The 25721-nt window shown below is 41.4% G+C and overlaps 1 protein-coding gene across 1 annotated transcript in view; it reads right to left on the bottom strand.

Annotated features, from left to right (window-relative positions):
* Positions 1–943: 943 nt before the first annotated feature.
* SLC10A6 (solute carrier family 10 member 6) overlaps positions 944–25721 on the bottom strand; it is a 32025-nt gene continuing 7247 nt past the window's right edge. The window contains exons 3-8 of the mRNA XM_055589041.1: positions 19892–20010; positions 18226–18314; positions 14959–15134; positions 5172–5329; positions 3671–3881; positions 944–3415 (exon numbers count right to left, since the gene is read on the bottom strand). Of these exons, the coding sequence (XP_055445016.1) occupies positions 3406–3415; positions 3671–3881; positions 5172–5329; positions 14959–15134; positions 18226–18314; positions 19892–20010 (763 nt within the window). The 3' untranslated portion in view covers positions 944–3405. The remainder of the gene's footprint in view (positions 3416–3670; positions 3882–5171; positions 5330–14958; positions 15135–18225; positions 18315–19891; positions 20011–25721) is intronic.

A 25721-nucleotide genomic window follows, 5' to 3' on the forward strand; every position in this document is an offset into this window, starting at 1 on the left:
TCTTTGCTATTCATTGAGGCATGTGAAATCTTCCGTTACAGCATGTGGGATCCAGTTCTCTGCCAGGGATTGAACCCAGGCCCCCTGCATTGAGAGCACAGGAGTACGGCGTCTTAGCCACTGAACCACCAGGGAAGTCCCCATCCATTTTTCTCTTGAATTTGTTTTGCATCTTTATGATCATTACCTTAAACTCTGTTGGGTAAATTGCTTATCTCCACTTAGTTTTTCTGAGATTTTGGTCTTGTTCCTCATCTGGAACATATTCTTCTGTCTTTTCATTGACTTAATTCTCTCATTTGCGTTATGTAGGTAGGTTATGTTTCCCAATCTTAAAAAACTGCCTTATGTAGAAGACACATTATGGGCCTCAGCAGTACACTCCCTCTGGTCACCAGAGCTATATGCCTTAGGCATTCACCTTATGTTGGCTGCATGGGTCTCCTTTTTTTTTTTTAATGACAGGGCTGACTGCAGTGGGCACATTGTTGGGCAAGGCTAGTCCTGGCCCTGCTCCTGCCAGGCCCTGCCTAGTGCAGTGGCTTCAGGCCCATGGTCGGCACCATTGGGTCCCAGTGTAGTTGACTGCACAGCCAAAGGAGGTCAGCCAGTGCCAACCCAGTGGTAGACTGGTCAGGGTCTCAGGGCAGCCCGCTGCAGACCCCAGGCGGTCCCAGGGGTGATTCCAACCCACTGGTGGGCAGGATAACATCCTTTTTAAGAAGGGAGACTGAACCTTGCTCAAGATTGTCCAAATAACAGCTGGGATTCAATTCAAGGACTGCCTGACGACAACCCGTTCTAGCTCTTTAAGTGTGTTACAACAAATAGCCCTGGTAAAGCCCAGGTTCTTCCCACTACACTCTGCTGTCTCAGCTGCCCACCTGGGTCTTTTCCAGACACAGAGCTGACTCATTCTGCTTAACATTCCTCTGCACTCCCCACTTCTGAACTTCATAGGGGCCCTGCTTTTATGAACACGTGATTATTTAGATCAGTTAGAATACAATTTATTCAGTTAGAGCTTTTGTTTAGTTACATTTTTTTTTTAAAGATAATACCTGACCTCTTGGACAACCTTTTTTTTTTTTTCATATTTATTTTATTTATTTGGCTGTGTCGATCTTAGTTGCAACACGCAGGATCTTTCAGTTGCCACGTGCAAGCTCTTAGCTGCAACATGTGGAATCTAGTTCCCCGACCAGAGATCAAACCCCCAGCCTCCTGCATTGGGAGCACAGTCTTAGCCGCTGGACCACCAGGGAAGTCTCAACTTGACTATTTCTGTTTGCTCTCAATGACGTGTTTACATACCATCTCTGGAGATGGCAATCTTCCAGTGTGACTACTTTCAAACCCTTACGTTGATTTCTGTTGTTTCTGTCTTAAAGGATGGCTTTTGGTGTACTTGTCTCCAGACCTGTCCTGATGGTGGTAAACACTGATCATGCAGTTAATACTTTGAGAATGGAACATGGGAATTTACCATTTTCTGTTAGGTGCCTATGTAGACAAATGATTTAATCCCTTCCTTTTGGATCCTTTCAAACTCATGGTAATGCTCATTTTGGAACTGGGGATCTCTGAACATCCAATTCTACTATGTTAACTGCAGCAGTTGAGAATTAACAATCATGTCACACATGTGTGAACTTCCTTTCCATATAAATATACTTTTGATACCTAATATGTCTCTTTCTGTACTACCATGAAGATGACCTTAATTGGGAAAATACCGTAATAACCATTGACATTATATATAAAACCTATAAGTTCTTGGGTATAGTTATAAAATAAAATTGTAAAGCACTAATCTCAGACAATATGCTTTTACACATTTCACAATTTACAAATAATTTAAAAATGGAACCAAACAGAGCCCAATAAAACACAGTAATAGAAAGTTATACAAGTGGCATTTCATATCAGTAGAGAAAAGATGACTGATTCAGTATATAATGTTAGGACAATTAAATATTCTTTTAACATAGCATAGAAAAATTCAAAATAAATATGTACATATTTAGTTGATCAAAGTAATAGAAAATATAGGAAATATTTTTAATAATGTTAGAGGAGAAGGATGGGTTTTATCTACTGCCAGACAGTATATTCGGCAGCTAGTAAATATGTTGACCCCAAAAAGAACTCCCTGAAAAGGGGCCACATACATTCATGAAAAACAGGTCCTTTTACAATTCATGATCCACACAAAGATATAAATATTCTAACATTTGATATATCTATCTTAAGGTCAAAAAACAATTCTGAAAGACTAATAAAGCTGAACATGTGAAACTTCCATACAGCAAAAGACATTATACAAAACTAAGAGACAAAGAGCAGTAAAATATTGACAAAACAGAGCAGAGAGTCACTGTCCACCATGTGTTCAAATTTATCAGTCAAAAAGGAAGAAATATAATAGAAAAGCGGGCAAAGGACACGCACACGCACTCATGAAAAATGCTTCACTCGATTTTAACTATGCAGTTTTAAATGAGATATTTTCACAAAGCAGAACAATCGTCCTTAAGATGAATGTGGCTGTGGGAAACCAGACATTCTCAGGCACTGCTGGTACCACGTTGCCAGAGAGCTCTCTGCCCAGCATTTTAATGTGCAATCAGCCTGGCAAGTCAAGTCTAGAAAAGGATCCTACAGAGATATTGGCATGGAGGCACAGGTGTTTGTGATAGTGCTGTAATACCAAGAAGCTGACAGCTAGCTAAATGTCCTTGAATAAGAAATGGTGAAATAAATTACAATCCTTCCATACACTGGAATACTTCTATGAAGCCACTGTTCTAAAGAATGAGGTAGGTCAACACAGACCGACATGTAAAGATGCTCTGTAATATATTGTTGGGTTTTGTTGTTCAGTCGCTAAGTCGTGTCCAACTCTGCAATCCCATGGACTGCAGCACCCCGGCTCCCCTGTCCTTCACCGTCTCCTGGAGTTTGCTCAAACTCATGTCCGTTGAGTTAATGATTAATCATTTAGTGATTTATGAAACAGTATACATGGAATGCACTTTTTAAATTATATAACTCATACATCTATATATTAGAAGAATAAACATGTGCCTGTCTCTAGGGAGTAAAAATATTACTCTCAAGGGTTCATTAGATTCCCTCTAGGGAATGTAATGTAATCGCTCGTATTACATCTATAAATCTAAGATTTTCAAGCCCTTAAAAAACAGTCATCATTTGAGAAAAGACCCCATTTTTATAAGAGCTATGTGCTTTCTCCCCACCACCCCAAAGCACCTGCCCAAAGTCAAGGAGTCAAGTGGGTCCAGCCTCGGTCCTTGCCCTGCAGTGTGAGGTGACATTTCTACCCAGAGGCTTAACTTGTGGGATTAAAATTCACAGCTTGACGACTTCATGTAACGATGGGGATCACTCTTCACTGTACGGGAGACAAGAACACACATAGCAACTAGTAAACATTTTGTGTAAACCCCCAAAGGAAGAACCAGAAATAGGCAGAACATATTCTCCAAGGGGATCCTATGACAACTCACAATCCACACAAAAATATACATATGTTAACATCACACACAAACATTCCCATAAGCCCCGCCAACAAGATTCACTCATCAGCTCTGCGCTCTCTACTGGCCGCTCAGGGAGGCAAGGTGTAGTCAAACCAACAAGCCCCTACTTGGCACGTGCGATGTCACCAGTTGGCGTGGGAGCACCGTGGAGATCCATGGGTCCCGACGGCCCAGGACTTAGAGTGGCTTCTTCATTCACCTCCAAGAAAGCAGTGGTCTCTCTGGGAGAAGTGGATTTCTTCCTATGGCGGGCTTCTTGACAACTGGGCTTCTCGTTTCCATGTTTGTTCTTCAGTCTCCTCTTGTATATCTTATATGCTAAATGTTAAAACACACCAGTACTTAAAAATCACTTTGGCAAAGACTATAATTTGGTAACATTGTACATGGGTCAAAACTCGGGGGGGTTTGTTTGCTTTGGATCACGTATGTATAAACACATGGGGAAAAATAGGAAGAAGAGAAAACTAGAACAAAATAATTCAGTGTATCAGGATGGCTATTTCTGTCTGGAATGAACCTTCTGTGATTGAGACACTCATCAGATTGCTGACAACTCATCCATACATCCATCTATCCATCCGTTCATCCAGTCATTCATTCATTCAGTTAATCAGCAACTCCTGTGGATTGCTTACTATGGATCAGGTGCTCCCCTGGTACTTTTGTGACTGGGAATGGACCAAGCATATTCCTTCAGAAACAGTCTCACCATGAGAAGGTATTAAAATTTGGATCTAAGACCAGGGTTTTACTCTTCTAGAATATATCTTGTGGGAAAATTAAACCCTGGTGTTCCTTATACTGATTGTTCTGTCAGTAATCAGTATATAATCAGTTTTATGAGTAATCATTGAGGCTTAGTCGAATCTGTTCTGTGACAACAATAAATTCACAATGGCTAAGATTAATCTATCAGTCTACATATTTTAAATTTAACTTCTGTGAACCTGAATAATGATAGGGATGGGTAAGCACATATCTGCTGTGCTGTGCTTAGTTGCTCAGTCATGTCCGACTCTGCGACCTCTGGACTGTAGCCTGCCACACTCCTCTGTCCATGGGATTCTCCAGGCAAGAATATTGGAGTGGGTTGCCATGCCTTCCTCCAGAGGATCTTCTCAACCCAGGGATCAAACCCAGGTTTCCCACATTGCAGGCAGATTCTTTACTGCCTGAGCCATCAGAGAAGCCCAAGGACATATAAATGTATGTTTTTTAAAATATATGTGTATGCATTGTATTTCACAGCCATTCAGCACAATTCTTAGTCACAGAAGTACTGTGAAATAACATTTGGAATATTTCTTAATAAAACATAAATGTCATTTTTGAGATTAAATCATTGCTCATGGACAGTTCTGAGAGTGCATTGTTTTTTGCAAAGCATACTGGTTTATAAGATCACTTTCACAGTTTTTTTTTAATATTTTTCTGTGAAACTTCCATTTGTGGCACAGGCTCTTGTTTATCCATTTTATGTTCCCTAGAAATGTCATGCTAAAAATGTATCGCAAGGGCAGTCCATGTAGATTCATGTCGAAAAAGGAGTTTGTGAACTGGGTGAACAATTTTCAGTCAAGCCTACGCACTGGGGGCTTTACGTACCAGCAACCATGAGAAACCCATCCAGCATCTGGAAAAGTCCATAGGCCAATGTGAAGCTAAATATCTGGACCAGCTGCTCTGCAGTGAAGGATAACTGCAGCATGGTGAAGCACATCTGAACATTCTGAGTTCCAGTTTCTAAGGAAATTGTCCTGCACCTACCAAGACAAAAATTTTATGCACCAGCAATAAGGATTATACAAAAACCTTCTCTTATATAGTAATAAGTGCAAGCCATGAGCTGAGACTACCAAAAGTGCTTACTAAAAATGCTTCAATAATTATTTGCTGAGTACCTACTCTGTAGGCGGTCTCTTAAGAAGCACCTCTTGAATGGGGCTCTACCAACCTTCCCCTGGATACACAGAAACAACACATGACCAAGCATGATGACGGGTCAGGGAGATGGTGTAGAAATTCAGAAAAGAGGCGTAAATGCCACTTTTAGAGAAGGCTTCACAGAGGAAGGGTGGGATTAAAGGATGGAAAGGGAAAGACGCATTTAATGTGGGAAAATGGTTGTTTGGGGACAGGCATGAGTGTGGCCTGGTCAGTAAGCACTGCTTATGCTCTAAGCCAGCCTGTAGGAAGTGAAGGACGAGGAGGTGAGAATGGAAAATTGAGTCAGAGACAAAACAGTGTAAACTAAAGAATCTGCCTGCCAATGCAGGAAACTCAGCTTCCATCCCTAGGTTGGGGAGATCCCCTGGAGAAGGAAATGGCAACCCACTCCAGTATTCTTGCCTACAAAATCCCATGGGCAGAGGAGCCTGGCAAGCTACAGCCTATGGGGTCGCAAAGAGTCGGACACGACTGAGCAACTAAACAGCGACCTAAATGACACTTAAAAATAAACAGGGCTTCTCCAGTGTCTCAGTGAGGAATCTGCCTGCCAGTGCAGGAGATGTGGGTTCGATCCCTGGGTCAGGAAGATCCCACATGCTGCGGGACAACTAAGCCTGGGAGTCATGACTACTGAGCCAGTACGCTAGAGCCCAGGAGTCACAACTGCTGAAGCCCACTCTCCCTAGAATCTGTGCTCCACAAAAGGGAGCCCACAGCACTGAGAAGCCCATGCACCACAACTAGAGAGTAGCCCTCATGGCAATGAAGACCCAGCATGGCCAAATAAATAAAACTATTTTTTAAAAAAAGAAACATAAAAGTCCTATGTGAAAACCAAATGTCTGCAATGAAGTCTTTGGGGAAAGGGTTTAGTAATAAGTTTTGTCTACTTTTCTGTTTGATTTGTTTTCAAAGGAAGAGAGGAAGGGAGGAAGGAAGGAAGAGCAGGAAGGAGAAAAAAGGAAAACCTAGGCAGGACCTTGGAGGCTGGGTTAGGCAGTTCCATCTTTTCCAATTTCCAAAGGGCGTCTTGAGGTTTTCACAGATGGCAGAAGAGGACAGAGGCATTTGATAAGGCAGCTCCTCTGCACACACTGGCTTCCCAGGTGGCTGTAGTGGTAAAGAACCTGCCTGCCAATTCAGGAGACTTAGAGACAAGGGTTCAATCCCCGGGTCCAGAAGATCCCCCGGAGAAGGGCATGGCGACCCGCTCCAGTATTCTTGTCTGGAGAATCCCATGGACAGAGGATCCTGGTGGGCTGCGGTCCATGGGGTTGCAAAGAATCGAACATGATGGAAGCGACTTAGCACGCTATGCAAACTGGACTGAGATGTGAAGGTAACCAGGTGTGTAATGTGGGAGTAAACCTATCATCACTAGTACAGGGCAAATTCAGTGGCCCTGATTTTATTTCTAATTATGCTGTTTCTTGTTATGCTTTCTGCAGATTACTCTCAGTTCTTTCAGAGACCTTGTCCATAACTTGACATGATTAAGCTACACAGCTGTACCTCACACCTGGACCATTCACAAAGCAAATGCAGTATCTCAGTCCTGATATTTCTCAAGCTATCAAGTGTGGAAAAAAACAAGACTGTTGACTACACTCTGCCATAGGAATCCTTCTCTCCAGACTCAATTATATTTCAAATACTCAACAGTCTGTGTTCCTAAGGACAGTCAGCCCATGGATTCAACCAGATCAAAAATATTTTGGAAAAGAAAAATTCTGCAAGGTTTCTGAAAGCAAAACTTGAACTTGCCTCGCAGGCAACTATTTATATAGCATTTACATTGTGTTAGGTATTATAAGTAATCTAGAGACAAGTATACGGAAGATGTGCATGCATGCTCAGTCACTATGTTGTGTCCAAGTCTTGCAATCTCATGGACTGTAACCCGCCAGGCTCCTCTGTCCATGAGATTTCCCAGGCAAAAATACTGGAGGGGGTTGCCATGCCCTCCTCCAGGGGATATTCCTGACCCAGGAATTGAACCCGCGTTTCCTGTGCTGCAGGCAGATCCCTTACCATTGAGCCACTTGGGAAGACCTATGGAAGATGTACATAGGTTAAACGCAAACACTATGTTATTTTATATAAGGAAGTTGAGCACCCTTGGAGTCTGGTATCTTCAGGGGATCCTGGAACCAGCCCCCTGCAGATAGGACTATACTGACCTTGTAAAAAAAACCCAGGTCCAAATCTTAACTCTGCCACATTCTGGTTCTATGAACTTGGTCAGGTTACTTCTCCAAAGGGTTTGCTCATCTGTAGAATGGGTAACCAAGAGTATCTACCTCTTAGACTTGCAGCAAGAAGTAAATGAGATACACTTGGCAGAGCCTCACTAAGTATTTGGTACCATCCTGAATGTTTCCCAAGTAGACAAAAACGTAAAGCTGATTAAAAATCTCCCACTTCATGTTTTTAAATACATATATGTGTCTATTCTGTTTCTTGAATACAATTTTACTAAGGATCAAAAGAAGAAACCCTAGAATTTAAATGAGGAGATCTACATATCACAGTGGATTTCCTCTTAAACTGACAATGTTTGTGCTGTGCTAAGTTGCTTCAGTTGTGTCTGACTCTTTGTAAGCCTATGGACAGTAGCCTGCCAGGCTCCTCTGTCCATGGAATTCTCCAGGCAAGAATACTGGAGTGGGTTGCCATTACCTACTCCAGGGAATCTTCCCAATCCAGGGATCAAACCCATGTCACTTTCCTCTCCTGCGTTGGCAGGCAGATTCTTTACCACTAGCACCACCTGGGAATCCCCAACGATGTTTAGGTTGTAAACAAAGTACCAATTAACATGAAAAAAAAAAAAAATTCCCAAACGTCACTTTGGGAATTTAACCGCACAGCTTATTTTTCAATAATACTTTTCTGATTTTAAAAGTAGTATATAAAAATAAATAAATAAATAATAAAAAATAATAATAAAAGTAGTATATATTCATTATGCATCAAAAATTTTAGATAATATATCAAGGAAATATTAAGAAACCAAAATTATTCTTCATCCCACTACTCAAAATTAAACATTTATCATAGTGGTGGTTTAGTCACTCAATTGTGTCCGACTCTTTGAGAGCCCATGAACTATAGCCTGCCTTCCAGGCTCAGCTGACCATGGAATTTTCCAGGCAAGAATACTGGAATGGGTTGCCATTTCCTTCTCCAGGGGATCTTCCTGACCCAGGGACCAAAACCCATTTCTCCTGCATTGCAGGTGGTCTCCTGCATTGTAGGCAGATTCTTTACTGACTGAGCCATGAGGGAAGCCAAAATATTTTTGTTTATGTGACTGCACAGAGTTTTAGTAGTGACATGCAAACTTTTAGCTGCAGCTTGTAGGATCTAGTTCCCAGGGATTGAACCCAGGCCCTCTGCATTGGGAGTGAGGAGTACCAGCCACTAGACAACCAGGGAAGTCCAATTAGCCTATGGTATATTTCATCCAATATTTTTCTAAGCATAAAATTTTCTATTTTCTTCTACAAATGGGAATCAAAATGCATACTATTTCCTGCTCTTTTTAAACTTATTTCAAGTATTTTCCAAAAGCGTTAAAATGGATGAATTATAGTACTCACATAGACACAGTCATGAATTAAATATCTCTCTTTTGTCAGATATTTAAACTGTGTCTATTTTTTATATTCACACATAACACTGAAATTAATATCCTTGCACATCAGTATTTGTGTGTTTATCTGATTTGCTAGCTTCAGGACAGATTTCTAGAAATAAAATTACTGAATTAATAGCTATAAATATTTATAAGGCTGTTGATATGACTAAATAGCCTTCCAGAGACTTTGTGCCAAATTATGTTCCCACCAACACTGTATGATAATGCTCATCTCATCGACAGGCAAAACAGTATGGAGTGTTATCATTTGTAATATTTTATAATGTTTATTTCATGTAAGGATGGGCATGATAAAGGCCAGAAATGGTAAGGACCTAACAGAAGCAGAAGAGATTAAGAAGAGGGGGCAAGAATACACAGAAGAACTACACAAAAAAATCTTAATTACTCAGATAACCACAATGGTATGGTCACTCACCTAGAACCAGACATCCTGGGATGTGAAATCAAGTGGGCCTTAGGAAGCACTGCTACTATCAAAGCTAATGGAGGTGATGGAATTCCAGTTGAAGCCATTTAAAATCCTAAAAGATGATGCTGTTAAAGTGCTGCACTTTATGTGAGCAAATTTGGAAAACTCAGCAGTGGCCACTGGGTCAGTTTTCATTCCAATCCCAAAGAAAGACAATGCCAAAGAATGTTCAAACCATACAACTGCACTCATTTCACATGCTAGAAAGGTTATGTTCAAAATCCTTCAAGCTCAGCTTCAGTAGTATATGAATCAAGAACTTCCAGGTGTACAAGCTGGATTCAGAAAAGGCAGAGGAGCCAAAGATCAATTTGCCAACATTCACTGGATCACAGAAAAAGCAAGAGAATTCCAGAAAAAAAAATGTCTACTTCTGTTTCACTGACTATACTAAAACTTTTGACTGTGTGGATCACAACCAACTGGAAAATTCTTTAAGAGATGGGAATACCAGACCACTTTACCTGCCTCCTGAGAAACCTGTATGTAGGTCAAGAAGCAACAGTTAGGACCAGATATGGAATAATGAAATGGTTCAAAGTTGGGAAAGGAGTATGACAAGGCTGTATATTGTCACCCTGCTTATTTAACTTATATGCAGAGTACATCATGTGAAATGCCTGACTGGATGAATCACAAGCTGGAATCATGATTGCCAGGAGAAATTTCAACAACTTCAGATATGCAAATGATACCACTCTAATGGCAAAAAGTAAAGAGGAACTGAGATTTCTTGATGAGGGTGAAAGAGGAGAGTGAAAAAGCCGGCTTAAAACTCAACATTCAAAAAACTAAGAGCATGGCACCTGGTCCCATTACTTCGTGGCAAACAGAAGGGGGAAAAGTGGAAAAAGTGACAGATTTTCTTTTCTTTGGCTCCAAAATCACTGTGGACAGTAACTGCAGGCACGAAATTAAAAGATGCTTGCTCCTTGGAAGGAAAGTGATGTCAAACTTAGACAGCATATTAAAAATCAGAGACATGACTTTGCCAACAAAGGTCCATATAGTCAAGGCTATGGTTTTTCCAGTAGTTGTGTATGGATGTGATAGTTGGACCATAAAGAAGATTGAGCACCGAAGAACTGATGCTTTCAAACTGTGGTGCTGGAGAAGACCCTTGAGAGTCCCTTGGACAGCAAGGTGATCAAACCAGTCAATCCTAAAGGAGACAACCCTGAATAATCATTGGAAGGACATCCCACTTGTGGATGGGACTGGTGATAGAAGCAAGATTTGATGCTGTAAAGAGAAATATTGCATTAGGAACCTGGAATGTCAGGTCCATGAATCAAAGCAAATTGGAAGTAGTCAAACAGGAGTTGACAAGAGTGAACATCGACATTCTAGGAATCAGTGAACTAAGATGGGCTGGAATGGGTGAATTTAACTTAGATGACCATTATATCTATTACCACGGGCAGGAATCCCTTAGAAGAAATGGAGTAGCCATCACAGTCAACAAAAGAGTCTGAAATGCAGTACTTGGATGCAATCTCAAAAACAACACAATGATCTCGGTTCGTTTCTAAGGCAAACCATTCAGTATCACGGTAATCCAAGTCTATGCCCCGAGCAGTATCGCTGAAGAAGCTGAAGTTGAAGAGTTCTTTGAAGACCTATAAGACCTTCTAGAACTAACACCCAGAAAAGATGTCCTTTTCATTATAGGGGACTGGAAAGTAAAAGTAGGAAGTCAAGAAACACCTGGAGTAACAGGCAAATTTGGCCTTGGAATATGGAATGAAGCAGGGCAAAGGCTAATAGAGTTCTGCCAAGAGAATGCACTGGTCATAGCAAACACCCTCTTCCAACACACAAGAGAAGACTGTGTGTGTCTTCTCTTTGAATGTGTCAACATTCAAAAAACTAAGAGCATGGCATCTGGTCCCATCACTTCGTGGCAAATAGAAGGGGGAAAAGTGGAAAAAGTGACAGATTTTCTTTTCTTTGGCTCCAAAATCACTGTGGACAGTAACTGCAGGCATGAAATTAAAAGACGTTTGCTCCTTGGAAGCAAAGTGGACATCACCAGATGGTCAACACCAAAATGAGACTGATTATATTCTTTGTAGCCAAAGATGGAGAAGCTCTATACAGTCAGCAAAAACAAGACCGGGAGCTGACTGTGGCTCAGATCATGAACTCCTTATTGCCAAATTCAGACTTAAATGGAAGCAAGTAGGGAAAACCACTAGACCATTCAGGTATGACCTAAATCAAATCCCTTATGATTATACAGTGGACGTGAGAAATAGATTTAAGGGACTATTTCTGATAGAGTGCCTGATGAACTACAGACTGAGATTCGTGACATTGTACAGGAGACAGTGATCAAGACCATCCCCATGGAAAAGAAATGCAAAAAAGCAAAATGGCTGTCTGGGGAGGCCTTACAAATAGCCGTGAAAAGAAGAGAAGCGAAAAGCAAAGGAGAAAAGGAAAGACATAAGCATATGAATGCAGAGTTCCAAAGAATAGCAAGGAGAGATAAGAAAGCCTTCCTCAGTGATCAGTGCAAAGAAATAGAGGAAAACAACAGAATGGGAAAGACTAGAAATCTCTTCAAGAAAATTAGAGATACCAAAGGAACATTTCATGCAAAGATGGGCTCAATAAAGGACAGAAATGGTATGGACCTAACAGAAGCAGAAGATATTAAGAAGAGGTGGCAAGAATACACAGAAGAACTGTACAAAAAAGATCTTCATGACCCAGATAATCTCCATGGTGTGATCACTCAACTAGAGCCAGACATCCTGGAATGTGAAGTCAAATGGACCTTAGGAAGCATCACTATGAACAAAGCTAGTGGAGGTGATGGAGTTCCAGTGGAGCTATTTCAAATCCTGAAAGATGATGCTGTGAAAGTGCTGCACTCAATATGCCAGCAAATTTGGAAAACTCAGCAGTGGCCACAGGACTGGAAAAGGTCAGTTTTCATTCCAATCCCAAAGAAAGGCAATGCCAAAGAATGTTCAAACTACCGCACAATTGCACTCATCTCACATGCTAGTAAAATAATGCTTAAAATTCTCCAAACCAGGCTTCAGCAATACGTGAACCATGAACTTCCAGATGTTCAAGCTGGTTTTAGGAAAGGCAGAGGAACCAGAGATCAAATTGCCAACATCTGCTGGATCATCGAAAAAGCAAGAGAGCTCCAGAAAAACATCTATTTCTGCTTTATTGACTATGCCAAAGCCTTTGACTCTGTGGATCACAATAAACTGTGGAAAATTCTGAAAGAGATGGGAATACCAGACCACCTGACCTGCCTCTTGAGAAATCTGTATGCAGGTCAGGAAGCAACAGTTAGAACTGGACATGGAACATCAGACTGGTTCCAAATAGGAAAAGGAGTACGTCAAGGCTGTATATTGTCACCCTGCTTATTTAACTTTATGCAGAGTACATCATGAGAAACGCTGGGCTGGAGGAAGCACAGGCTAGAATCAAGATTGCTGGGAGAAATATCAATAACCTCAGATATGCAGCTGATACTACCCTTATGGCAGAAAGTGAAGAAGAACTAAAGAGCCTCTGGATGAAAGTGAAAGAGGAGAGTGAAAAAGTTGGCTTAAAGCTCAACATTCAGAAAACGAAGATCATGGCATCCGGTCCCATCACTTCATGGCAAATAGATGGGGAAACAGTGGAAACGGTGTCAGACTTTATTTTTTGGGGCTCCAAAATCACTGCAGATGGTGATTGCAGCCATGAAATTAAAAGACGCTTACTCCTTGGAAGGAAAGTTATGACCAACCGAGACAGCATATTGAAAAGCAGAGATATTACTTTGTCAATAGAAGTCTGTCTAGTCAAGGCTATGGTTTTTCCAGTAGTCATGTATGGATGTGAGAGTTGGACTATAAAGAAAGCTGAGTGCCAAAGTACTGATGCTTTTGAAATGTGGTGTTGGAGAAGACTCTTGAGAGTTCCTTGGACTGCAAGGAGATGCAACCAGTCCATTCTAAAGGAAATCAGTCCTGAATATTCATTAGAAGCACTGATGCTAAGCTGAAACTCCAATACTTTGGCCACCTGACACCTGATGCGAAGAGCTGACTCATTTAAAAAGACCCTGATGCTGTGAAAGATTGAGGGCAGGAGGAGAAGGGGACAATAGAGGATGAGATGGTTGGATGGCATCACTGACTCAATGGACATGGATTTGGGTGGACTCCAGGTGTTGGTGATGGACAGGGAGGCCTGGTGTGCTGCCGTACATGGGGTCGCAAAGAGTCGGAGATGACTGAGTGACTGAACTGAACTGAACTGATGCTGTAGTTCCAATACTCTGGCCACCCGAAGCGAAGAACTGATTCATTTGAAAAGACCCTGATGCTGAGAAAGACTGAGGGCAGGAGGAGATGACAGAGGATGAGATGGTTAAATGGCATCACTGAGTTTGAGCAAACTCTGGGAGATAGTGGAGGACAGGGAAGCCTGACCTGGTGCATTCTATGGGGTTGCAAAGAGTCAGACACGACTTAGTGACTGAACAAGAACAACAGTATTTAGGTATTATATACCCCACATTGTAATGATAATATTTAAGATAAATTCCTATTGTATTTCTTGAATTTGTCCTATCTCCTCTTGCCCTTTATAATTAACATTTTCTAAAAATTTGGCACAAACAATAGATAAATGCTTAATCTTTGAATCCTTGCTCATCCTCTAGAATGATCTCTGTATTTAGTGAAACCATCTCACCCATCCTCTTAAACTATCAGACTAAGAAGAGAAGTGTGTCCAGATTGCAACAAGTGGTTTGAAACCAAGGCCAAATTGATGGGAAGTTGTAATTTGTGAAATTAGGATTGGCATATTGACACCATTAATGAACGATCCCTGGGTTGGGAAGATCCCCTGAAGAAGGGAAAGGCTACCCACTCCAGTATTCTGGCCTGGCGAATTCCATGGACTGTATAGTCCATGGGGTCACAAAGAGTCGGACACAACTGAATGACTTTCACTTTCACTTTTTCATTTATGTGAAGAATTACTATGATCTTTCCACTCTCTTTTGGAGAAGGAAATGACAACCCACTCCAGTATTCATGCCTTGAAAATCCCATGGACGGAGGAGCCTGTAGGCTACAGTCCATGGGGTCGCAAAGAGTCGGACACGACTGAGCGACTTCACTTCACTTCCACTCTCTTTACGATGAGTTGTCCTGTTCCACCCACTTTATAGGGCAAAACTCTTTGTGCTTCCAGACACAGACAGGCAACAAAGTCTGCCAACAGCAGTGTGTTTAATTTGTCCTCTTTATAAAAGTTTATGGATAATTTAACTGTACCTCTGCCAAGATTGGTGGGTAAGAAGTGCCAGGAGAAAGCCTGTGGCATGGCCAATCAAAGGAAAGATGAAACTGATCATCAGAAGAATGATGTCTGAATTCCAAAATTCTTTCATCAGCACCATACCAGCCCCTGTGACGACCAAAAAGAGGAGTCCACCAGCAATGGTCCCGATCTAAGACAAATCAATAAAAGAGGTATACGTGAACATCATGGTCTTTTTGCAAAGTCCATCACTGCTCTAAAAGCCTTGAAACCTAGAAGAGAGGAACAAAGAGAGGACTTAGAGAACCACCAAATCCTATGTCATTTTACAGATGTCCAACGTGGTCAAGTGACTTAGCTGAGGAGCTAGAATTCGATGAAGCTCAACACAAACCTAAGTCTTCTTATTTTATGATCGGTACCTTTTTCCTTTCAAGTGGAAGATTTTGCCAGAAGAATTGGGTAGTGAAATTTTTCATGGATAGGACAAATTTGTGAAATAAGGGGAAAATCTGTTAATAAGCATCCAACACCTTCACACAGGGCTTCCCTGGAGGCACTAGCAGTAAAGAATCTGCCTGCGATGCAGGAGACATGAGAGACGTTCGATCCCTGGGTTGGGAAGATCCGCTGGAGGAGGAAATGGCAACCCACTCCAGTATTCTTGCCTGAAGAATTCAATGGACAGACGAGCCTGGCAGGCTACAGTCCATAGGGTCACAAAGAGTATAACACAACTGAGCTCCTCTGCACACAACCTCTCGGACCCCACCCTGGAATCTGTTGTCTGAGATCTGCCCTGCCCGACCATCCACCACTGTTTTCCCACCACCCCTTCAACTGCCAGAGATTTCTTACAGCATTGATTCCTGTGCTTCTCTCCACCAAATGAAATTTACCAATGCTTCATTAGACCACCTGAGCTAATATTAATGTAATATGAGAGATACTGACAGATATCTCTATCTCTCCCAAATGAATACTCTCATACTTTTGTTGATCAACAGTTAAAAATTAAACAAAATTTTTTTCCAAGAAAGGAAGCAAGACCCAGAATATTGGCAGAAAATCAGGATCTTGGCAAGTTCCCACACACATCGTGTATACAGCAAACTCTTCACCAAGCGACAGCATCAACCTTGATTTCAAATGATTCGGGGTGTGGAGAACCAAAGCAAAATAAAAACAACCCAGCGTACCTTAGGTGTGTCCTGGGGTCAAAATCAGGGAAACACTGGGCCTCCGCCTAACCGAAGATGCCACAACACACTAAGGCCTCTGAACTTTCTACCAAGAGAGGGATCTCAGAGTTTAAAATCTACCAAAAGCAACTGTCCAGAAAATAAATCAGATCTATGTTGATGTCTGGCAGAAACCAACACAATTCTATAAAGCAATTATCCTTCAATTAAAAAATAAATAAATTTAAAATTAAAAAAAAGAAAATGAATCAGATCTAAAATTAAAAGAGGACTAGGAACAGAGAATGAAGACATCCCAAAATGATGATTAAAGTGTCCTAATTTTAATGAAGATGCTCTAAAATATAGTTATACACATTATTAAATATTTTCTGCCACAACTCCTATGGAATAGCCAAAGGGTTTAGAATTTGCTCTTTATAAACATATAGAAAATATTTCTCCAATGACACTGATGAACTAGTAGAGGATTTGGAAATGCCAAAACCATTATTGTTTTTGTTAGGTACTCTTTTAAGGAAGTAATTCAAAATAGAGTACTTGAAAAGTAAGAGGTTCCTGGGACTTCTCTGGTGGTCCATTGGCTAAGAATCTGCCTTCCAGTGCAGGGGACACAGGTTTGACCCCCAGGTCAGGGAACTAAGATCCTACATTCCACGGGGCAACTGCTGAGCCTGTGTGCCACAACTAGAGAGCGACCCATGTGTCACAACCAAGGACCGACACAGCCGAAGATAAATAAACAGGGAGAGGTTCCCTGATCAGACTCTTTCCTGTTGTTTTGTAAACAAAATTATAACCACCCACTGCCACCCTGGAAATTTTCTCCTACTGAAATAACCGTAAAGTCACCATGTCCAATCCACACACATACCATTTCATCCTTCCCCCAGTTCCCTGGGAATTGATTTGTCTGCCTCCCAACCTCTCTTCTCTCATTCTCCACCCCCCTGGAGGAAAGGTGGGAGTGGCTCAGTCTCACGCCAAAGTGGAGAAGCAGCATCTATGCAGGCGAATGGAGTGGCATGTTCTGCCAGGTACAGCCAAACACCAAGCTTAAGCTGAACCAAGGTATAATCCTCAAACTAAAAGAAGCTAAGATTTCATTTGCCGAAATTCCAATTAGCTCCGAATGTTTCTTTCTTTATAAATACAAAAAATAACTAAAACATTTTTTAAATCTTCATGAAAGCAGCATATATTAAAAGGGTAAAAGCATATATCTTCTAAAACAATACATACTTGGAATCCTAGGGGAGGGACACCATTGTTGAGAATGCCTTCTTTCAAGCCAGATAATTTTTAAAAGCCATTTAACGAGGACATTTGCTTGTTTCTCCAATAAACTAAAGACAACCCTAAGGAACTATATTTAATGTCCTTGACTAACCCATAATGAAAAAGAATATAAAAATGAATATATATATATATATATGTAAAACTGAGTCATTCTGCTGTATACCAGAAATTAACACAACATTGTAAATCAACTATACTTAAAAAAAAAAAACAAAAAAAAGACAACCCTGGAAAGTCAAGAGGAGGCAAGAGGTCCCAGTTCCCATCATTCCCAGAACTCAACACATTCAGGATGATTTCATTTTGACAGTGATTTGTGTGGTCAGAAGTCCTTGCTTGTGTGTACAGACTCCATCTTTAGAGGCTCCCCCAGGAATGCTTCTGAAAGACAGCGCTGCTCCCTGCTCTTCCAGGAAACCAGCCAAATCCTAAACACTGGGCCCCACTTCACGCAGCCTTGAGCAGCCTTCGCTGGAGGGCACCATGTGAAGCCTTGTGAGTGAATGGGCGCTCTCTGTCCACACGCAGGCCTAAGCTTTTCTGCCCCTGAAGCATGAGTTCCACGCTTTGCAGGATGTCATAAGCCTCAATGTAGGGGCCCACGGAAGTGATAAGGCAAGCCTTAGACTGGAGGAAATAGGGCGACTGGACACAAAAATGCAGGGCATGTAAAGAAAACTGCTGGGTGTGGGCTGTATTCTGCTGGTCTGTTTGTTCCGGTCGTTGCCTACATCCGTTTGTCAAGGCTCAGTGTCTGAAATGTCCCGTGGAATTCCTTACCTTAAGAATAATTTTGGATTGTTTTGGCCACCTATAATTCACACAGACACCAAAGGCCACAGGAATGACCAGGCACACAAGGGTGATTCCTGAAAAGAAGAAACAGCTGTCAGACCGTAGGTATCCTTTCTCTACCCTTACCTCCCAGGCCTCAGCAATTTATGTCTGTTTCACATAGATAAAAACTTTAATTAAAGCAACATTTTATTTCTGCGTTCACCTCCAAAATTTTTTTTAATCTCAAAAGACAGTCTTTGAAGGGTATATGATAGCACTGAATGCCATCATGTATTTCTCTCAGAATCCTTCAACAAGCACATGGGATTTTAGAGACAACTGAAAATGTAAAGATTAGAAAACAGATGGACCCTTTTGTGTCTTCAAGATTCTTTGGTTGCTATGTATGGGGTCACCACTCTACAACTACAGCTATTCTTTCTCTATTTGAAGCCAATGAGTGATTCGCTTTGCAAAGAATCCTTATTGCAAAACAAACACACCATCTGTTTTAGAAACCAAAGCAAGTTCTCATACTTTCACTTGTAACCAGGTAACCCATAGGCAGGTAGAGAAACACATCAATACATCGTTTAGTGAACACAAGTAAATGAAGACATTGAAGGCAGGCTCAATACAGTAGAGGTCTACTTGCCCAACAGGAGCCATACCCTGACATTTTCCAGTGCCACATTCCAAATCTGCTCACTTGAAATACTAGCCAAAGCCATATAAGTTGCTTACAATATTTGGGGCTTAAATTGTACACAAGTGCCTATTATTATATATTATCAAAACAGAATATATTAAATCTCTTAGTAACATGAAGAAGTTGCACATAAAATTATAATTTCTAAGTTAAGATTTCACTCAAATTTTACAAATTCAATGGGCTTCAGCTGTTATCCGGATGTGGCTCTGTTCATAGTTTTGAACTACGGGCCATGGGTTGTAAGCCCTCCAAGTGATAACTTGAAACTTCAGATTGACTCTTTGGAGTTCAAGAACCACAGTTTCTAACAATTCTTCAAAGACTCTGATCAAACCAGGATAGACATATCATCTCACCAAGTTTTTCCTCTAAGCTGAGTAAGTTCACAGAGCTCTCTAAAAAAGGGACAGAGTTTAAGGAGGTGATGAAGGAGATATGGGTGTGGTTGTGATGTGTGGATGTGCTTTAACAGTTCATAAGAATCGTTTGTGTTGATCAGTAAAGAAGTCGAGGCTCACAGGCCATGTGACAGATGAAACTGGGGAACTAAGGTCTCGTGAGAGTCACTGAATGCAGTCAACCTGCGGGTCACAGGGGTCAAACTACTTTCCAGTGAATTATATAAGGAGAGTTTGTTTGTTTTTAATAAGTGAGCTTTCTGACTTTATTTTCAAAACTGAACACTTGTAGGCGTTAAGAACTGGGACTTTGCCGTCAGATTCCAGAGTCAGAAATCAAGTTCTGCACTTAGCAGGTGCAAAACCTTGGTCAAGTGAGCTCACCTATTTCTGAAAATACAAGAAATGGAACTGGTAACAGAATCTATACTGTTGGGTTATGTGGTGAATTAAATTACACATATGTAGAATCCCCTGTCTAAAGCAGACACATACTAAACCACAGCTGCTATTATGACCATCACTATTAACTATTTCACGTCACAAGCCCAATACACACCTATGTTCTGATATGGAATCGTGAGATTCTGCTCGAGGTTCCAGGACAAGGTGTAGAGATAAAGGCAGAGTGGCATCATTCCCAGGGCAGCCATTGTGGAACAGGTTGTCATACTGATGCTGAAAGTAAAATTAAAGTCATGCTTACAAGGGAGGTTTTGAAATAAAGGATTTAATCCTTAACCAAAATGACTTCTGGGGCACAACTTCTTACACATGATGTAAGGTAATGTACTTGAAACTCCCTCCTGTCTTATTATTCAACAAATGATGGCAGATTTGTGGTCTAGAAAAACATTTCCAGCAGTTCTTATCATCTATCAATTAATTCCTTTTTTATGAACATTTTCTTGTCCTAAATATTCTGATAGTCACTGTAAGGATTCATTTTTTTCCTTATACAGTTCTTTATTGATACATAACCCATAGACAATAAGATTTCATTTTAAAGTATCTTTAGTGGGGAATTCCCTGGTGGTCCACCAGCTAAGACTGAGCTCCCAATGCATGGGCCCCACATTTGATCCCTGGACAAGGAACTAGTTCCCACATGTCACAACTATAGATCCCACATGCCGCAACTAAGACCCAACATAGCCAATTAAAAAAAAAAAGAAGTATTTTTAGTAAATGTGACTATGCTATCCTATTTCCAGAATATTTTCATCACCTCCAAAAGAAGCTCTACCATATTAGCAGTCCCTCCCCATTCCTTTCTTCCTCCATCCCTGACAACCAGGAATCTACTTTCTAATCTATGGTTTAAGATGTCAAATTTTCTCCACTTTTATATCAATTCAGAAAGGGAGCCAAGAAGTCTTATCTGGGTCCTGAAGTCTTATAATGTTTCAAAAAAACAGGGACGGAGCCAAAAGATGCCAGGCTATATTCGAGATTGCTTATTCCTTCTGACCAATGGTCTTCTCACTGGCTTACTGTTTCTGTCTATAGGATTTTGTCCCTATCTGGGTGATAAAATCAACAAGAAAATGAATCAGTAAAACTAGAGGTGTGTGGCAGAAAGTGAAGAGGAACTAAAAAGCCTCTTGAAAGTGAAAGAGGAGAGTGAAAAAGTTGGCTTACAGCTCAACATTCAGAAAACGAAGATCAGAAAACGAAGATCATGGCATCTGGTCCCATCACTTCATGGGAAATAGATGGGGAAACAGTGGAAACAGTGTCAGACTTTATTTTGGGGGGCTCCAAAATCACTGCAGATGGTGATTGCAGCCAGGAAATTAAAAGACGCTTACTCCTTGGAAGGAAAGTTATGACCAACCTAGATAGCATATTCAAAAGCAGAGACATTACTTTGCCAACAAAGGTCTGTCTAGTCAAGGCTATGGTTTTTCCCTTGGTCATGTATGGATGTGAAACTTGGACTGTGAAGAAAGCTGAGTGCTGAAGAATTGATGCTTTTGAAATGTGGTGTTGGAGAAGACTTTTTTTTTTTTTTTTTTTAATATTTCTCTTGAGAGTCCCTTGGACTGCAAGGAGATCTAACCAATCCATTCTAAAGGAGATCAGTCCTGGGTATTCTTTGGAAGGACTGATGCTAAAGCTGAAACTCCAATACTTTGGCCACCTCATGCAAAGAGTTGACTCATTGGAAAAGACTCTGATGCTGGGAGGGATTGGGGGCAGGAGGAGAAGGGGACAACAGAGCATGAGATGGCTGGATTGCATCACCGACTCAATGGACATGAGTTTGAATGAACTCCAGGAGTTGGTGATGGACAGGGAGGCCTGGTGTGCTGTAATTCACGGGGTCGCAAAGAGTCAGACACGACTAAGCGACTGAACTGAACTGAACTGAACTGTGCTAAGTCACGTCCGACTCTTTGAGACCCTATGGACTGTAGCCTGCCAAGCTCCTCTGACCATGGGATTCTCCAGGCAAGAATACTGGAGTGGGTTGCCATGCCCTCCGCCAGGGGATCTTCCCAACTCAGGGATAGAACCCACATCTCTTACATCTCCTGCATTGGCAAGCAGGTTCCTTACCACTAGCGTCACCTGGGAAGCTCAAAGTTAGGGGAAATAAGATAAATGGAAGGGCCTCCCAGGTGGCACCTATGGCAAAAGAAACTGCCTGCCAATGCAGGAGTCATAAGAGACATGGATCTGATTCCTGGGTGGGGAAGATCCCCTACAGGAGGGCATGGCGACCCACTCCAGTATTCTTGCCTGGAGAATCCCATGGACAGAGGAACCTGACGGGCTACATTCCATAGGGTTGCAAAGAGTTGGCCACGACTGAAGCGACTTGGCATGGACACAAGGTAAATGGAAATGAGATATCCTTCAGGTCAACAAAATACTTTATCTTTAAAATTGCTAGGAAAATTTTACAATCTGTTTACGAATGTACAAACTGTCTATAGACACGAATAGTGCTGCTCTACTGATTAACTGAGGCACAGGAAACATCATACAACACAAACCAGGGATAAAGCAAGAGTTTGTTCACTTTAACACTAGCCCTCGAAAGTCAGAGAATGTTTTAATATTCACTATTTAGGTTCTCAGAGCAACCTGCCTTGCATGTAGTACATGCCTAACCTGTGTCTGTGGTGCAGATGGCTGAGAGACTGAGGCTTACTACCTCCCACCCCACTTGATCAGGCCAGCAGGTCAACCATCATTCCTCCCCATACTATGAATCACCAATGTTTCCATTTAATTAAGTACCCTGCCTATAAAATAATCTGCCTGTGATGACTTTGACATTTTCTATCAAAAGAACAGTTGTGAGAGCCAGATGGTAAAGAAGGCATAGTGCCGAAGAATCGATGCTTTTGAACCGTGGTGCTGGAGAAGACTCTTGAGAGAGAGAGAGAGCAAAGAGATCAAACCAGTCCATCTTAAAGGAAATCAACCCTGAATACTCATCAGAAGGATGCTGAAGCTCCAATACTTTGGTCACCTGCTGCAAACTCCATTGGAAAAGACCCTGATGCTGAGAAAGACTGGAGGCAGAAGGAGAAGAGGGAACCAGAGGACGAGATAGCTGGATGGCATCACCGATGCAATGGACATGAACTTGAGCAAACTCCAGAAGATGGTGAGGGACAGGCAGGCCTGGCGTGCTGCAGTCCATAGAAAGAGATGGACATCACTGGGTGACTGAACAACAACAATCAGAAGAATGCTTATACTCCCAGAAAAGCAGCTATCATTATACTTCAGTGATATTAAAAATACTCCTTCTGGGAACTTTCCTGATGGTCCAGTGGTTATGACTCCATGCTTCTAATGCAGGGGGCCCGGGTTCAAGCTCTGGTCAGGGAACTAAGATCCCACATGCCATGAGGCATGGCGAAAACAATACTCCTTCTATACTCTCAATCATTGACAGTAAAAATGCAAAATGGTGCAAAACCTGGAAGGAGTTTGGCAACATCTAGCAAAACTTTGGCCACCTGCAAAGAGCTGACTCATTGGAAAAGACCCTGATGCTGGGAAAGATTGAGGGCAAGAGGAGAAGGGGACAGAGGATGAGATGGTTGGATGGCATCACTGACTCAATGGACATGAGTTTAAACAAACTCCGGGAAATAGTGAAGCACAGAGAAGCCTGGTGTGCTGTAGTTCATGGGGTTGCAAAGAGTTGGATACAACTTAGCGACTGAATAACAACAGCAAGCAAAATTACACGTGTTTACCCTTTGATTCAACAATCCCTCACCTGGGAATCTAACCCAAAGATGCACCGTCAAATATTTGGCTGACTGATGACCCTTTAAGAAAACTAGAGTTAGGTAATTCACAAGTATTTGTATATATCATCCTTCTCCTCTCTGTTTATATTTAAACATTCCTGTTTCATGGTTGCTTGTTCATTGAATAGAGGTTTATTCTTTTTTCTTTTTAGAGAAATCACACAATATAACTTACTCTGTAGCTTGGTTGCTTTTGCATTCTTTTCCACTTAATATCACAGTCATTTTCAGGACAGTAGATATAAGAAACTCATTTTTTTTTTTTCCAAAAGAACTGCAACATAAATATGCCAAAATTTCCTCAATTACTCCATTAATGATGAAAAATTGCTTTGAGTTTTCTTCTGTTATAAACAATGTTATAATAAGCATTCTTACACATATTTCACTTGATTAATTCTTTTCCTTCTGTAGAATAGATTCTCCAAAGTTGAATCACTATGTCAAAAGCCTGTTTTTCATTTTAATAGATACTATCAGATTACTTTCAAAAAATTTTATTATATTTCACTATCTTCCCAACACTGGAGGTGATCCCTTTTACTTCCCATGAAAACACTGAATAATGCACCTCACTCTTCTTTTGTTATACATCTGATTCTCTACGAGGTTGTGCTTTCCAATGTTTACTAGCCTCTTGGAAATGCCCTCACAACAGCCCTGCTTGTCTGATTTTTCTTTTCTCAACTTGCAGGAGCTATTTTAAAAGTAGGGTTGTTGGTGTTCAGTCGCTAAGCCATGTTCGACTCTTTGCGACCCCATGGACTGCAGTACATCAGGCTTCCTGGTCCTGCTCTATTTCCCGGAGTTTGCCCAGATTCATGTCCATTGAGTCAGCGATGCTGTCTAACCATCTCATCTTCTGCTGCCCTCTTCTCCTTTTGCCTTCAATCTTTCCCAGCCTAACTCTTTCAATGAGTCAGCTCTACGCATCAGGTGGCCAAAGTACTGGAGCTTCAGCTTCAGCATCAGTCTTTCCAATGAATATTCAGATTTGATTTCATATCATCAAATGTAATACAAACATTTTTCCAAGCTTATATTTTAACTATGCTTATGACTTTTGCCACAATAAATAATGAACACAGAGGTAGTCAAATCTGTCCATTTCCCCCCCCCCTTGGCTTCTGAGTTCCCTGTTTTATTAGAGATCCCCCCTTCTCCTGAGGTTTTTCAAATATTGCCCCACTTTTTACTTTTTCATAGGTTTATATTTTACATTTATGTTTTCAGCTCATCTAAAATTTATATTGTATAAGGTATGAAACTGATCTATTGTCTTCTTTTATTTACTTGGCTGTGCTGGGTCTTAGTTGCAGCCCTCGGGATCTTTGCCCCAGGGCCCGTTTGCCAAAACAAACCACCACAGTGAGAGCCTTAGCTCTGCAATTAGAGTAGCCCCCACTTGCCACAACTAGAGAAAAACCTCTGCAGCAATGAAGACCCAGCACAGCCTAAATAAATTAATAAAATAAAATAAAAAAACAATGAATGTTTGAGTTGGGCAAAGCCTTCTTCCTAACTGAAGAGCAAATTAAGGAAGAAAAGCAGTTTGCCAGAGCTTTCAAATCTCTGTATCCATGAAGAGTGTGTCTGGGACACTTCCTAATTCCTAGTCTATGACAGCGCTACATTTCTGGCTCTTCCTACCACCACATGCTGAAAGGAAGTCGATACTACCTCACTTTGATCGTGAACTTCTGGAGAACTAGCATAGCATTTTCCACCTGTATGGCTTTGGATCAAATCCCAGAAAGGTAGGGTTTCCCAGGTGGTGCAGTGGGTAAACAATCTGTCTGTAAGGCAGGAGACACAGGGTCCATCCCTGGGTTGCGAAGATCCCCTGGAGAAGAGAATAGCAACCCACTCCAGCACTTTTGCCTGGAGAATCCCATGGACCAAGGAGCCTGGTGGGCTACAGTCCATGGGGCTGCAAAGAGTCAGACATGACTGAAGAGACTGAGCATGATGCACGCACCAAAAATGTAGGATTCATGACTGTGGGAAGCAAACTGTGAGATTCTATCAGACTCATTCTATATCCTTGAGTACACAGGTGACGGTTTCCACCCTTGACACAACTCATGCCCATCACATGCACAGTGATGG

Source organism: Bubalus kerabau, chromosome 7 (assembly GCF_029407905.1).
Source record: "Bubalus kerabau isolate K-KA32 ecotype Philippines breed swamp buffalo chromosome 7, PCC_UOA_SB_1v2, whole genome shotgun sequence".
Classification (NCBI taxonomy): Eukaryota; Metazoa; Chordata; class Mammalia; order Artiodactyla; family Bovidae; genus Bubalus; species Bubalus kerabau.